This window comes from Argiope bruennichi, chromosome 6 (genome assembly GCF_947563725.1).
Source record: "Argiope bruennichi chromosome 6, qqArgBrue1.1, whole genome shotgun sequence".
Classification (NCBI taxonomy): Eukaryota; Metazoa; Arthropoda; class Arachnida; order Araneae; family Araneidae; genus Argiope; species Argiope bruennichi.
This window is the reverse complement of record NC_079156.1, coordinates 33535123-33552607: the sequence shown is the minus strand read 5'-3', so window position 1 is coordinate 33552607 and position 17485 is coordinate 33535123. Positions and strand designations below refer to the sequence as shown.

General features: G+C 30.0%; 2 protein-coding genes across 2 annotated transcripts in view; both read left to right on the top strand.

Annotated features, from left to right (window-relative positions):
• Nucleotides 1–12387, top strand: part of LOC129971450 (uncharacterized) — a 53261-nt gene extending 40874 nt beyond the window's left edge. The window contains exons 34-39 of the mRNA XM_056085221.1: nt 997–1065; nt 2484–2549; nt 4408–4476; nt 10202–10258; nt 11152–11235; nt 12115–12387. Of these exons, the coding sequence (XP_055941196.1) occupies nt 997–1065; nt 2484–2549; nt 4408–4476; nt 10202–10258; nt 11152–11235; nt 12115–12140 (371 nt within the window). The 3' untranslated portion in view covers nt 12141–12387. The remainder of the gene's footprint in view (nt 1–996; nt 1066–2483; nt 2550–4407; nt 4477–10201; nt 10259–11151; nt 11236–12114) is intronic.
• A 1969-nt stretch (nt 12388–14356) lies between these two features.
• Nucleotides 14357–17485, top strand: part of LOC129971710 (mucin-1-like) — a 30630-nt gene continuing 27501 nt past the window's right edge. The window contains exon 1 of the mRNA XM_056085686.1: nt 14357–14372. Coding sequence (XP_055941661.1) covers nt 14357–14372 — 16 coding nt within the window. The remainder of the gene's footprint in view (nt 14373–17485) is intronic.

Here is a 17485-nt window from a genome sequence, read left to right as displayed (position 1 = left end):
CAAAAAAAATATCTCAGAACTCTTTGTTAATAATTATATGAATTCAGGAATCATAGAATATTGTAAGAATATCCATTATGATAAGCAATTATTTTGTCTTAATTCGTGTCAATTCCATACGAATTTTTTCAATGGAAGTTAGTTAGTCAGCTATATTAACATCCCGTTTAAAGCAACACTAGGGGTATTTTGGGACGGACCTCGTAACTTTGAACCTCGGTCAGATGACGAGGACGACACGTGAGCTGGCATCCACCTCTCCCCACCACACCACACCACACCAACGGAAGGATGTTTGGCCCTGACTGATTTATCGGGAAACAGACCCCCTCACATGTCGGTTCTTCGGTGGAATGGAGTCTCGAACCTGAAACTCTATGGCTCACAAGCCCAGACCTTACCACCAGGCCACCACGGCCCATTTTTTAATGGAAACTCGTGAAACTCTGTATTGATATCCACCTAGATCGATTTTGAAACTAATCTATAATTTCCTGTGAAATCTTCTACCTTTCAAACACTTTGTTTCTTTCAAACGTTTCCTTAAGAAGAATTTTTTATTTCGATATTCAGATGCGCTTAAGATAAAGGTGGAATCACCTTTTTGTTAATCTTTTGAAAGCAAATATTTAACATATATAGACGATGGAAAATCACTGTTCATATCTTAAAATATATATAAAAAAAACATATCAGTTTATGCAAAAGTTGTGACAAATCTTGTAACCAAAATATATATGAATTCATAGCAATTATAAATTACTATGGATTCACAGATATGAAGTATACAAGTGAGTATAGGGCATAATAGGAAAACATAAGGAAAATAAGAATCCTGATCATTTAAAATAAATTTAATACTTTAAATTCAATTCAGCGCTCATATAATTTCAAAATTATCTGAAATTGACAATTTAAATGAAATTTCTTCTACATCGTGTGCGAATAAAGTGTGAATCAGTACAGAAAATAACTTAATCAATATTACAATTTTAGGGCCATTGACTTTCTATCCAGGAGAAGGCGGGGGCAATGTTCAATTGCATTATGAAATTGGGACAGGTGGTAAGTATTGTTATTCGTTTATTTTTTCTCTTTAACATGAAATGATTTTAATGTAATCTTCATTCTCAGATTCAAAGACCCTCCACGCTTTTGCGCATGCATCAGGATGCATTTATTTAGTCAAAATAAGGGTGGGTATAAAGATGAAAAGGGGAGATGTTTACATTTGACAATAAAGTGAATTCGGATTTTAAGCGAACTTAGAAGATGTAAAATTTGCTGATAACTCGTAATATCATCAAGGAAAGGTACTGATTCACGATAAAATACTTTAAAGCAATTTTCATTTATTAGAAGGGGCGTAATCATTAAGCTATGGGGAATAAATGGGAGATTTCTGTTCAAAAATTGGTATTACACTTTTTTTTATGAAATACTAATGATTCTTTATGCTGAAACATTTCTTTATTTTATTTATTATTAAATTTTTTGATACCATTTTGAAATCAACAACCGTAAATAATCAATATCATATTTAATGATATTACTTAAAATATTCTTCATGCCACTCCTGAAAGCTTTTTTTACCACTTGAATAAGTCATGTAAGCAATCAACACAATTTTGAGTTAAAATAAAATATTATGGTCAGAAAAGATATGATTATATATATATATATATATATTTCGCGTCTGATCCCTTAGCGAGGTAGAATAGCCGGAAAGTGGTAGTCTCAGGATACAGAAAGCATATATTGATAGTGCATTTACTTAACAAAATGTCATTTCTTTCAATATATCCCCTTATTATCATTGCAAAATACTTTCTTTCCAACTTTCTTGTATGTTTATACATAAAGTTATATCAAAGTCTTGTATGCTTATACATATAGTTTTTAACTTTATAATGCTGTAAAGAGAACTGCGTATCCATGCTATCTTTAATCTATTAACTCCAAATTTAAATATGTATCTAAAATTTTAGTCTCAAGACAGCATATCAAAATTCAGACATATAACATGTTATGCCGTTATTATTATAAATTTACTATGGGGCTTCGTTTCCTGCTCGCTTTCCCTAGCCAATTCCGATGTTGTCCTCTAATCATACATGCCAATATGTAAATGTTGATCCAATTTTTTTATTTTTTATTTTTATTTTGGAGCCAACATGGCAATTTTACAATCATATTTTCTTTTCAAATTAGTAGATTCTCGCTATGTCTATCTTCGCATTTTCTTTATCTGATATCGCTGGATGCCCTGTTATTATTTTTTTAATTGGTGTAAGATAAACACATGTATTGGGCAGGAATTCAGACAATTATTTGAATTATTAATTTAAAGTAAAAAAGCATAATTAATGCTTTTTTCTGAATAAATTAATAAATCCAAGACATGAAAATTAATAGATTTTTGTGTAAATTGCTCATTTTTTTCTGGAATGGGATTCTTTTCACATTTCATATACTTCATACAGGTAACGCTGGGGGTCCTGGAGGATCTGGCGATGGAGGCGCATATAGTGGAGGCGGAGGTGATGGAGGTAACAAAAACTTTTAAATTACTGTTTAAACAACCAGATGTTCTTGTATCGCATTTTTTTCAGACATGAGAATCGAGGTCTTGAAGTGTCATATTGATCATTTCTTTTGAAAACTGTGTAAGTTCAATTTTATCAACAGAATGAATCACAAATTTTGTGATTAATTTAGTGTTAATTTTTATATTTGTACGGAGTTAATATTTAATATTTAAGAAAATGACGATGCTTTCTCCAATTTAAAAATTGTCAAATAAAAAAAAATTCGTAGAGATTGATTATAAAGGTGGTGTAAGTCAAATTTTATTAAAAAAATGAGATATCAGAAAATTTGATTAATTTAATATAAACTTTTTTAACTATACCTAGTTCTTATTTGATATCTTTAAAAAAATATGCTTTGTTTAATTTGAAATTGGCAAATAAAAGAAATTGCGTAGCTTGATTATAAAAGTGGTGTAAGTCCGATTTCCAATAAAATATATAAAGTAGTCACGTGATTATATGTTTCATTTTGTGCACTGAAGCTGTTTACTTTTTTGACACAGTCCATTATCCCATTTGATCAGTTCATTTAAAATTCATAAACATATATTATTTTAGTCAAATTCGACTGAAAGAAATTCATATAATAAAGTTAAATAATTGATAGTAGAAACTTTGCCAAGACTTGACATAATTATATTTTTGAATTGACTAATATGTCATCCTTTAATTTTCTAGAAACAAAAAAAAAAACGTGGTCTTGCACCATCTTCAAAATAAACAGTTCGTATAGATAAATAAGATATAGATTATTGATAAATCGTATGCGGCATATAATATGATAATTTTAATATGAAGAAATTATTATGTTGAAAATATAGAAAATATAGAATGAGCGTAACCGCAAATGTTTTCACCATAGACACATAGTTAATCATTTCGTCACCGGGGCCATTTCATTATTAAACAGTGGATTATTTCATTCGTAAATGTAAAAGCATTTGCTACTATTTACTACGAACTAAAGAATGTTCCTTTTCATTAGAGTACAACTCAATGATAAATGTTTTAGACAGACAATCCGATTGTATATCTTATTCATGGTTCAATCTGAACGAGAAGGATTAGTGTGCTCAAGACAGTTTTTGTTCATCATTTCAACACATCTTATGTAGATAAATAAATACACAGAATCAATTATTGCAATAGACAATGTATAATTATGAAATAGACAATGCATCATTATTAAACAGTGGATTATTTCATACGTAAATGTAAAAACATTTGCTGCTATTTACTACGAACTAAAGAATGTTCCTTTTCCTTAGAGTACAACTCAATGATAAATGTTTTAGACATACAATCCAGTTGTATATCGTATTCATGGTTCAATCTGAACGAAAAGGATTAGTGGGCTCAAGGCAGTTTTTGTTCATCAGTATTTAAACACATCTTATATAGATAAATAAATAGACAGAATCAATTATTACAATAGCCAATGTATAATTATAAAGTAGACATTATTATAAAACCATGGATTATTTCATTTGTAAATGTTAAAACACTTGCTCCTATTTTCTACCAACTAAAGAATGTTACTTTTCTAACAATATAACTCAATGATAAACGTTTTAGATTTACAATATCCATCCATTAATATTTGCATATGGTTCAATATGAATGAAAAAAGATTATTGCGTTCAAGACAGTTTTTCTTCATCAGTATTTCACCACATTTTATGTAGATAGATAGATAGAATCAATTATCTATAATTAATAATTCATTGCTATAAATAAGAGATATAGATCAATTATTTATAGATAATATATAGTTATGTATAGAATGCAAAAACAAAATAATTAATTCTGTTTTTAGGAGGTGGAAGCGGCGTAGCTTACCCTGGATACTACGTTGGTCCAGGACAATGTGTATGTTATGGGCCAGGTAAGAAACAAGTAAATAATAATTATTAAAGCAATAATTTTTCATAATCCTACCGGAATTCAGAATTTTGTTCATTTTTAACTATCATGACAGTATATACGTATTCGAAAAAAGAAAACTAGAATAACCACATGTGCTAACTTTGGGATCCAACCTCAATTTAAGTAGATTAAAGTGCATATAATGTTCAAATTCTTACGTACCATACGTTATTTATTCAATTTTCCAAATTATATTTTTAATTTCTAATTACTTGAAATGTATAAAAATAAAATAAAGATCTACATATTGACGGAAAGATATAGTATCGACAAACCAAATATAAAATTGAATCTTAACTCTAAGAAAAAAAGTTGATTCTTCAAAGCACGATGCATTCTTCTTCAAGTCCTTACACACCATGCATTATTTCTTTAACTTCCTGAAATAAATCTTCTATTTCTGGTTATTTCAAATGTTATAAAAATAACAAAAACATCAACATGTTGACTCTAAGATAAATTGATGCCCAACCAAATATAAAACTTAATCTGAACTCTCAAAAAATTGTTGATACTTCAAAAATAATTAATACATATTGTGCCCATCTCTCTCAGCCATTTTGCTTTTCAAGAAGTGATTTTTTTTACCGATTAATATTTTGTTGCACAGTATTATTTCCTTACATCTTTCATTGTTACGACAAAATCAGATGCATTTCCAGATAGACTGTGATTATTTTTCTATTTTTAACTTAGTTTTTAAGAAAATGTTTTTCTTTCTCTTTTGCATCCTATTCATATTTAAAGAAATTTATTGAGAATATTAGTTTCGATGGGAAATGCGTTTAAACAGATTCTGAGTTATGATAGCTATCAGTTTTCTCTAACTGCATCATATTCTAACTAATCAGATTTAGGATCCGCTTGAGATTCATCTGGATCATTTTTAAAAATATCTGGATCCGATGTTGGAGGATTATGATTTGTATCTGGATCCTGTTCTAATGAATCAGGATACGCTGCTGGTGAATCAGGTTCAAGATCCGGACTATATTCCAATGGATCAGCATCTGATAATAAGGGATCAGGTTCAAAATATGGATTTAAATCTGGGTCAGGTTCAGAAAATGGATTTAAATCTGGATCTGTCTTTGAATTTGGATTCAGTGGATCTGGTTCGAATGAGCCAAGTTCAAAAGGAACATATTCTAATTCATCTGTCTCAGATGTATCAGGATCATGATGAGACGGATCTGGAAATATTGGATCCTCATCTGGTGATAAAAGAAAAGAAAGTTATATTAATATCAAATTAAATAAAATGCTGGAAAAAAGATACTGAAGATCTACGACAATAAAAAGAAGAATATAATAAATGAAGCTTTATTTTGTAACTTATCATATGCTTTTTAAATCTCACATTCATACTGATATTTGGACACAAAAATATCGAATCTAAGTTATCATAGGGCATCTAACATTGGATTTTTTAATTGAGCTCATTCAGTTACTTGCTAATTTTTCCCCATAAATTGTTCAGATAATTAAGTTATAAATAAGCTATACATTAGATGCGAGGTTTTCATTATGACATTTCATAGTTTTGATTATAAGCAAATATTTTCATAAGACAGTGTGTTCAAATTGAATAAAACCAATGAGCCTCTTAATGCCCTTAAGCTAAAATTTTACTTTTTAAAGATTATCTCTTAATCAAGTTATCTTAAAGTTGTATAGTTCTTTGTACAATCCTTTTCAAAACCAAAAACTTTTATATTTAAATTTTTCCTCTCAAACACTCTTATATTTGGAAACTAAAAATCGTTGGTATATCTTGCCCTCTCCTTATTTCATTCAATGTCCAAGAGCAAATATTAGATATGTCCATTCCAACGATTTAAACCCCTAAAACTGTTATTTATTTCATATTTTATTTATTAAGCGTATTTAGGTTCACGTTTCTCTCTATATATACAGAATGTTGCCAAAATCGATCGACAAATTCAGAGAGGTGGTAGTAGCCATCAAGAGGATAAATAATCAACATACAACATAGGGTCCCAAATGACGTTTAGTGGCTGAAAATCGCAAAAATATAGAGTCCGAGTATTGTTGGAAAATGTAAAGAATTAATTAAAAAAAATAACAAATGACGTTTCAGCTATGAATTTTTCTAAAGTGAAAGTACATTCTTAAAAGTTTTTTTTTCATGAAAGTAACATGCCAATTTGATGATCTAGGGGGTTGTAAATTACTGAAAACGAAAAAGTCGTTTATAACCCTTATTTGCAAAAATATTAAAATTTGAAGGGAAAAAAAGGCTTGAAACTGTGTGGAATTTTATATTCTTTAATTTGATATAAATGTGTAGTTTGAAAACTGAGGAATCGTTAAGATATTCAAGAAAAACAAAAATGGGCACAAGGAAGCATGCGGTACCGATGTTTGCAGAGAGCGTTGTCAAATTCGAAAGAAAGATTCAGAGCGGGGAAAGTAGGCATTAAAAGAGATAAAAAATTTCCATTAAAAAAAGGGCCGCAGTTAACATTTTTCAGTGAAAATCGCAAATCGGGTGGAGTTCACACGCTGGATGTTCGATGCCACACAGGAAGATACACATTTTTTCACTAGAGTTTTATTCTCTACGTGAGAAGACGTCTTCAACACGCACAGTGCGCATATTTGGTCATTCGAAAATCTCCGCATCTCTATCTCGTCGAATGCACAACATAGATTTAATATTAACACCTGGGAAGGGTCATCTATTGGGACCGTATCTTCTGCCAAACGCCTCAGCGGCGCAAAGTACTTTGTTTTTTTGCAGTACTTGCAAAGTCTTCGTTCCTCCAGATTTACTGTAGGAAGCACCGACAATTGTACACCAGAATATTTGGTTAAAGTATGATGCCTGCAAAATATTTTTGACTGAAAAAGCTAAGCTTATGAAAACATTTAATAATGAATTGAAATATATTTATAGAAATCATACAGAGGAGTAAAGTGAAAATTTTAATTATAATGACAATACTTGCAATATGTCATTATAAACAAAAGTCGCATACCTTGCAATATGTTCATAATGTACAGCCTATTCAATCCAAAGATCAAAATATTACTCAGGCAAGGTAACTCAAGAGTTCCCGTCGCTTGAATTCTGCTAAAGTTATAAGAAAAGCTACAAGCCAAATACATATTTAACTTCAAAAGCAATAGATGTAAACAGTATAATTCAACCCTGTATAATCTAGAAAAATGAAATCAAAGTGTGAAATTTTGGTGATGTAAATATTATATGGAAAATTTTAGATTGTACTGTTTTTCAAGCTCATATAGAAATAATACTATTTGCTGAAGTGTACTAGGATGTAGACGGAATTTTGAAATTGGAGGAAATATATTTAGTGCAACCCTGCCACTTGAACAAATTTGCAACAAATTATTCCTTTTGATTGCAAGGTAATTCCTTTGTGATGATTAAAGATGAAGAAAATATAAATTAGATCCTTTTTCGGAAAGTCTGAAAAAATAGTTAAAAACGTCAAGCTGAAGCCAAGAGATAATAGTTACAAAAAGATTTATTTAATTAATTATTACAAGCGTTGCTGGAAGCGGTGGTCTCTCATGTCATTGCATAGTCTACATAAATATAAAAATGATGATTTCCGGTCGCGCTCGAAGATACCAAGGTATGCTTTTGATGTTTGATCCTCCGTTGTGTATATAAGCGCCTCGTAAACGATGATTTAAGATGCCGCTATAGGAAAAAGTTACACAGATAGAATACACCAAACGTAGAAGCCAGGAAATGGTTCCTAGGCGTTCATTCCACCTTCCTGGGTATGTAACATTAAGGGGATTGCGCACTTCTCAAGGAAAATATGCAAGAGCATCATCAGGTATGAACCGCATGCCTCGCTTCACTCTGCTGGTACACTTTGCAACATTTTTGGGAGGACGTGTTGCAGAAATGAAAAGTGTACTGCTTCATTCAGGCAATCGAGCAGCAAGCATAGGCCTTTGTGATAATCAACGAGAATTCATACCCACGCGTTGACCCTAAATATCTGTAGAAATTTCTACGTTAGACGGGCATGTGGATTATCCATTGACCACGTGGGTACATTATGTCTGTTGACAATGTCTTCTGGATACAAAGCTTGCATGCGGGTTTCACGATTTTCATTGTGGTATGTGGCGCCATTTCCATTGCAAATTTTGCGCCTCTAGATACTTAATTAGAACCCCCTGAGTTTCCCGGTCCATTAGCAAAACACCTTGTATAAATATCCCATAATTAGCCAGTCTTGTAATTCAATGTGTCGGTGTCCAGGCATAGGGGTAATGCGTCTTCCACGTCATCTGGGCGTCCTGGGTTCGAGTCCCGGTTTGGGCATGGTTGTTCTTACGTTGTTCTATCTGTGAGATGGGTGAGTGTGTCCGCCTGTAAAAAGTGGTTGTGCAAGCGAATGAGTGATGCGTGAGTAGCAAAGTCTTACTCTTGGCCCTAGTTGGCGATACTAAAAAAACAAGAAACGCTCCCCCACCGGCTTAAAATCGCTGTCTTCGTAACAGTGGGCTTATCCATGGCAAGTGCCATAAGAAACAGCAACATAATTCAATGTGCAAACTCTATAATACACTTAACCCAGTCATTTAACAAAGGGTGGCTATAATATTAACTCATACAAGTATTCCATATGAAAAGGACTTATTAATGTAAACGATATTTTCAAACTGGATTTCAAATATTAGAAATCTTGATGAAAATTAAGACACAACACTATCATCTTCTATCTTACATTATAAAATATTTCTTTAATAATTATCAGTAATTGTAATAGTGTTACTTGAACAAATTATACAGTGGAATAGATGCTGGAGATGAAAATGAAGGACCTGGAAGAAGAGATGTCTCTGGTGAAAGAGGAATAACTTTATACCTAGTTTTGATTTCGTTCTCAATATTGAAGATTATTTTACCCTCAACTTTACATATTCTTCAAAAAAAATGCGTTTGGGGATTTGTCACGTCATATAACTAATCAAGAAGGCAATTTAAAATATATAATCCTTTTGAATCCATAATTTTGTTCAAATCTACAAAGCATTTTGAACATGAAAAGGCGTTTAAACACGACCTTGACATGTGCATTGCAGATATGCACAAAAACTTTGGCGTCATGTTCAAAATAATTTTTCTAGTTTATTTAATTTTTGAATTAAAACAATTAAACTATCATGTTTTTGAGTGTACATGTGAATATCAGCTTTTGATGTTTACAGGCACATAGACATAACAAATTAATATGCAGTCTGCTGTCCGTTTAATTTGTTCCATAATTTGAGACTGGTTTACGAAATCGGTAAGAAAAAAAAACATACGACAGATTTCTGAAATGGTAAGACAAAAATTTCATCCGAAATTTCACAGACTTCTATGATTTAATTTAAATACCACATATCGTACATTATTTGTCTTCTTGTTTCTATTTAGAAACTATCGTTTTCACAGAAAGACTTCATTCCAAAAATTATTCTTTCGTAACTCTGAGAGATTATAAAACAAGATAATTTATTAAAATTTCGAGTTCTGAATTCGTCGACGATTGTTACATTTCCTCTTCTTTTGCTTAGCTTATAAGACAGTGCAAATTATAGAAAGCTATATTTTCGTCTTTGTTATATTGTATAATATTTGTGCATTCTTTGTCTGTAATTGTAATGGTATTACTTGAACAAATTAGGTGGTGCAGGAGGTGGTGGAGATGAAGGACCTGGAAGTGGAGGTAGCTCTGGAGGAGGTACAGTTTCATTTTTAGAATTGGTATTATTGCACTCTTTGATAAAACCAAAATGCTTTGGAACATATTCAATCCAGATATTGTCGTGCTTTGCTATTGAAAATATGATTTGGACTTGCTTTCACAATAGGTCCATGTACTGAAAGTCTTACACAAAAAGTATAGAAGCTAAGATTGGCATTGTTAATAGTTCTTTTCATTATTGTAATTGTTACAGTGCTTACAGAATCTTCAGAATAATTCATTTACCATTATGTGAAAATTAGTTAACAGAAATGTGGCGACACCACTTTTCTGTATCATCTGTCTCCCACTTTGTATCATTGATACTTTAGGAGTGAAAATGGAAGTGCGTAACTAAGTAGAAATAGGTCACAAATATACATCTTTTCTTTTACTTAAATTGTATTTTAAAATTCATAGCGTTATTTATGATGAACATAGAAGAAGTGAGACACTAGTAGTAATCATGAAAAATAATCAAAACAGCCTGCTGATCTCATCACCAAATCAAAACAATTAAAAGTTATTTTTCTAAAAAAGATGGGGAAAAGGACAGCTTATACCAAGCAGATGTCCCTCCATAAACTTCTGTTATCGATAAAAAAGACTAACTAAGTTACTTCTAATGTTTAATCTAGAAGTCGAGTCGATTGCTCTCTTTATCCATGTACTCTATATATTCTATGCACACTATTTCTAACTCAAGAAATAGCATTGAAATAAGTTTGGATGTGGAAATTCTTGAGTCATTTTATACTGCATTTAGCAGTCAATAACTTATTATTGTAAAATATAAATAAAAAGAGAATGCATAAGCTTTAATACTGTCAATAAAATTGTTAATAATTCGTACCCAGTAATTATAAAAGCACTACTTCAACACATTGCAGATGGTGCAGATGGACCTGGAAGTGGTGGAGGTTCAGGAGGAGGAGGAGCAGGAGGACTAGGAGGTGGTGGTGGCTCTGGAGGAGGTATAATTTTTTATACCTATTTGCTTTAACGATTCAGTATGGCAATGTAAAGAGCACACAGGACTATTTTCATTTTATTTGCCATTTTTCCCCTTGCTGGTGAAGATTTTACTCATATTTGCAGACCACCATAATAGCCTGAAACGTTTATTCAGACTATTATGGTGGCTTTCATTACGGTGATTCAGATTTTTTACTGTTAAGTCTCTTATGTCTTTTGTTGAACTCAGAGCTTATAGCAAAATATTTTAGAAAACTCAGATTGTGTTAGATGTTTTATCCATACGATTTTAGAAAGTATCTAATAAACAAAGTATTTTAGAAACTTTCTTATTCATTGTACTACGTCTACTTATTGTGATGTATTGTGATGTCAAATTGTGCTAGTTATTTAATCCGTATTATTTTAGAAGCTTTGTGTCCACTTTGTCCATTGTGCTGCACTTGTTTCTTGTGGTAAATTGTGAAATCTGTTTATTTCCTATTATTTTAGAAGAAAATGCCAGTTTGTTTCTTCATTGTACTGCACCTGCCTTATTAGCAATTCGTTATCTTTCCGAAAAATTTTCCTAAATTTTTAACTAATTTTCGATAAGTACACGAGGATTCTAGTTCATCGAATACAATTTTGAATATTCTAGAGAAATACATGCGAAAGAAGTATGCTTATCAAATATATTTTCTAATTTTGTGACTACGTTAGAGAAGTTTTATTTCCAGATTCATCAAAAAAATCAATTAACGCCAGTAAGAAAGTAAAACACCAAGGTGAATACCCATGCTTTTCTTACATATCAAATTACATACTAATATAAAATTCAGAAATGTGCAGTAATTGGTAATTTACAGAAATTATTCTCATTTTCCTTTCTTTTCAAGTTTCCGTGCCGAACACTGAGTTCTGAGGAGTGCGAACAAAGTCACCGACACAGAAAAGACATCAACTTTTCTTACTGTTAAAGAATGTGTGCATCATCATATGGATTTTTGAAGAAAAACGGAGAACTGTACGTTATTTTTTTTCTGTAAAAAACTGAGTATTGGACAGAATCTAAAGAATACGAATCAAACTTTGAAATGGAAAATGGAAGTATCTATTTTTATCGCCTTGAAAATCATATTTGCAATGGAAATAATAAATTAGTGCATGGATACAGTTATTTGATTTTGTTTCATTGTTTATTTATGCTTATTGATCTCTTTATCAGAAATGTAATGGCAATGACAGTGATAGAATTTTATAGAATTGGTATTTTTTGCTTTTCTTCTACCAATTTATTATTTTTAGTGAATGTTTGATCACCAATAATCATAATAACGCTTGGTGCTTAAAACTGATATTCTTGTCTTATTTTTTATGATTTATTAAATTTCGATGAGAATAGCACTGATAAAAATTACGAAAAAGTTCATATTTTATTTACAAGATTCAATATTTCATATTAATATTGCAAATAAAGCTTTTTATTGTCCATCATTATAAAATTGTTACTTGAAAATAGCAGGTTATTTTGGCGCAGGGAATGGTAGTGGTAGAATTCTGGTTGAGAAAATGTAATTCTAAAATTATATATATATATATATATATATATATATATATATATATATATATATATATATATCAGTATTACTTGAAAATATACCAGGTCATTTATTCAATATCAGTTCTTATAGAGAATGAAGCAAAACATTGATAAAAAAATAGATGAGTTTATTCAAGATTGGGAAGAAAAAAAGATCTTGGGTGAATTTTAAATGTGTGTGTCTCGAAATATGTTATTATTCATTATTCAGAAAAAAGAAATGAAACTGGTTTATAATGCACATTGAGACCTTGCAACAATTTTTAATGCAAATATTATTTTATTAATGTGACTCTGAAATGTATATGACTTATATATTGAAACAAAATTTAGTGGGGAAATTTTGTTTCCTGCAAAACTGTTTTAACCTACATTATTTCGTTAATTTACATTATGATAGTTATATTTGAAATACCTTTTTTGTCATATAACTTATTAAAAGATCCCGACCATTGACCTTAATGCAGTTTAATATGCAAAAACCATAAATGCAATTATTAATAATGGTGTTTATTTTGAGCAGGTCTTCGGAATTACCTTCTTGCACCACAATACTGTATTAAGCGAATGGAAATGTCCAGAAACAGGATGGCAATTTTGATAAAATTATAATTCAATTAAATTTAATCTGTTGCATCATTAATAGTGGTCAAAAGCATTATTCAGCCTGGCTTGGAGACACAGGAAGAATCTTAAAAAACTTTCACATCTCACCTTAAAGAATGTATTAAATAAAATTGCAGTATTATCTACACCGAATTAAAGATTAAAAACTTTAATTCGGTGCTCTCAAGATATTGGGATGCAAGTGAAAGAAATTGCTGACAAAAAACTAATAATAATTATTTTTAAAAATCGGCAAAATGAAAATAGTATGGCATAAACACTGTATATTTACTATATTCGCTATTACTTGCAATATTTTTTTTGCTAAGATTATTGAAATTTGTTGCATGTTTTATATGTTTTTTAACTAGTAAATTAAATCAACTAATCTTTACCCGCTAATAGAATTCGACTTAAGTTTCAACAAATGTAAAGAATCACTTCCTTCCATAATTTTGCATCTAGTTCAGTTTTTCTACTGGAACAGATCATTCTTTTATGGAACATTGAATTAAATCAATGGCTCTGTACTCACTAGAAGAATTCAACTTAAATTTCAACATACTTAAATTTGATAATCGCTACCTTGAATAATTTTATATCTAATTCAGTTCTTCTACTGGTACAAATAATACAATTTTGAAATTTCTAAATTAAATCAATTGGTCTTTTAAATTTCATCACAGGTAGATATGATAATGACTACCTTCCATAATTTTATATCTAGTTTAGTTTTTCTACTGATACAGATAATACTTTTTCTGCAGGTGCAGTAATTCCATGTAAAGAAATGTTATATCCATATTTTAATAATACAATATAATAAGTGCTCCTGGTCCATTTTCATTCTACCACTTCTAATTATTACACTTGCTCGCCGTTTTCTAAACACAAAAAAAAAGTGAACTATATGATTTTTTTTGTCCCAAATTATGGTATTTTATGAAGGTATGTATTTGTGCTTAGTATATGTGGTAAAGAAGAATTTTAAAGGAACTCACTTTTATAAGTCTAATTAAATATGTATTAATTATTCATAAATAAAAGATGGGACAAACAGACAAAACTCGGAGTGAAAAATTGTTCTGAAAAATTCACTCTCATAAGCTTTCTGCAATTTACAAAATAAATCATATTTTTACGTGCTATCAGTAATTTGTTCTCAAACGTTTTGTATTCTGACGTATACGATAAAGTATTAGGAATCAATATAATCTTTAACTGGAGTCTTCACAATTTATTTGCCAATTAATATAATTTCCTTTTATAATATCAATTTACATTGATATTTACTGATAATATTAGAAATAAAATTAGTCTGAATTTCACTATTTAAAATTTGTAATATTAATGAAGGAAATAAGCTTGTCATTTTGGCTATTTTCCGATTTCTTGAATCGACAAACTTTTTTAATGTATGATAAAACTAATACAGGTTGGTAATTTGTAAATTTATTTTTCTAATACATTAAATAATACATGCAGAAGTTTTACAAATAATTCATAAAGGCAAATAAATAAGAAAAGGAAAAAAAATCTGTAAAATGAAACATTTTACAAAATTCTGCATATTTCCAACATTAATAATGCCTCGTTTTAGAGTTATATATCTTTTTTTCCTTATAATGTAAAATATTCTATGCACAAGAAAGGTAAGAAAATAATATATAAATGTAATTGTTTGATGATTCTTCATTTATGGAGTAATTTCTTCTTTAAAAAAGCATGTTATTAATACGAATAAGATGAAATAAAAGAAAAAAGAAATTGGAAAAGATAAAATATAAAAAAAATGTAACCTCCACGTGTTATACATTAATTTAAATTTGAAATAAAACATAGATAGAATAATTTTGTTTATTTGAAAGATCTATTTACTTAAGTATTTCTATATTATTCAAAATATATATATATATTATTTTAAAGTTTATTTTCTATTCGTAGCCTATATATTAGTAACCAAAAGATCTGGAAATATGAACATTTCAAAAACTTTTTTTTTAATGCATTCTTTGTTTTCATGTGTGTTTTTGTCATTTAATTCTTCTATAAATAGTATATATTCCTGCATTTTATACATATATTTACATTTTGTCATGATATAAATCGATTCATATTCCATATAGAATTAGGAAATTATTTAATCCTTAATTCATATTTTACTAAACTGTATGCTATTTGCTAATTGCAATAAAGAGTTTAGAATCAGTATATATTTTTTTCTGTTTCGTAAAATGTATTATTTCAGATGCCTCAAATTTGTAGTTCAACTTTACATTTTGATTATATTTAATTTTCCCAAGGAAACTGCATTCGAAAGCATCATAAGAAAATTTGATATTTTTTTAATTGTAGAAAACGGTTGTTGCATCTTGATTTGATTTTCTTTAATTTCATTATCGCCCTGTTTTGAAGCAACTCTAAGATATTTTGGAGGTAATTCATAATTTTGAACCATGGCTAGATGACGAAACAGATACATGAGCACATGCCTTTTTATCAAATTTTCACACCACACCAGCCAGAGGAAATTTAGTTTGCAACATCTAACGTGGATCGGGCCCAATCACATGGTGGTTCATAGATGGAATTTGGTTTCTAATACAGAACCCTTCCGAATCCAAGATCTTGATAACAGAACGCAGGAACCTTTATTGTGCCTTGGATCACTAACCCTCATCTAGATATGGGGCTGCCATCTTGTAGTAAAAAGAAGAACCGTTTCAAACAATTATCACTAATACCTAACAGAAACCTGCTGTTATTTACCATTAAGGTCCAATTTTTGAGTACTGCTATAAAATGTTTTTTTTTTTATCTGAAGATTTAAATTTTCGAAGAATATACAGTTTTTATTTGCAATTGCCATGACTTGTTTGAGTATTTCCCATGTTTGTTTTCAAAAATTTTTGTGGAATAATTTGGTAAGTAAAACTAGTCATTGTTTGTAATTTTGAATGTAATATGCAAACATTAACATGTGTTTGAATTTTAAATTACCTCCTCTAATAGAAGGAATCATTAACATGTTTAATATTATGATTCATTGGCTCGAGATATATGATATTAATATTCTTTCACTTATTTTCGAATTCTTTCAATATTATCATTCGAAATATTGATACAGAAGCTATAAAATGAGCAATTAAATTTGTGTTTGTTTAAGAAAGCAATCTAAAACTCTTGCACTCATTTACCCACAGTACTCTACTACCAATTTTATGCAGCACCTCTCCATAAAAGTGGGGACCTTTTGTAAGGTGGCGAATACCTTCCTTGGCAGTACTGTTCTTTTTATATAAATTTAGCATTTCTAATGAATTTATCAAGTAATATTTAGTAAGTATTTTTGGCGTTAAATCTTTGATATTTAGCAATAAACACCTGAAAATCAATTTTGTGTATAAACGAGTTGATTCCAATCGAACTGAAATCAGAATTTCGCATAATATAATTGTAGTCACAAAATTATATACCAAATATTTTATATATTTAAGTCATTCCATTTTTAAGTCACTAAGTGTTACATACTTGTGAAAGTACAGACCTACAGAAAGTCAACCCTTTCATTCATTTTGTTTGAAATCTAATGAAAATCTTCCAAATTTGAAAAATATTAGATATTATATCTCGGTACCAAATTGTATCCGTTTAGCTGTTTTCGTTTTGCGGATATACGTATATAGCCGGATATACAGACTTCCTCTGCATGGATTTCGTTCAAAATTTGGCAGAAACCTACAAATTTGGTTTAAAGACAATATACCAAATTTCATCACTCTGGCTCAAAACCATTTTTTGCTATCTTTGTCACAAATAGACAGAAGAACTGACGAACAAGCAAAGGTATATTGACAAAAATATGTTTTTAGAACTTAAGAAAGTCTAAAATGTAAGCATTCGTCAAAATGTCGAGAAAGTGAAGACGAAAGTTTCAATTAAAGAATCATATAAAGTGTTTGTCCTTAACTTTACAATATAAATCTGCCAGTTCTCGGCATTTGAACACCACGTTAGAAAAGTGTTTGCTAAAACAGAAGAGCTGTATTTAGAAGAGTATA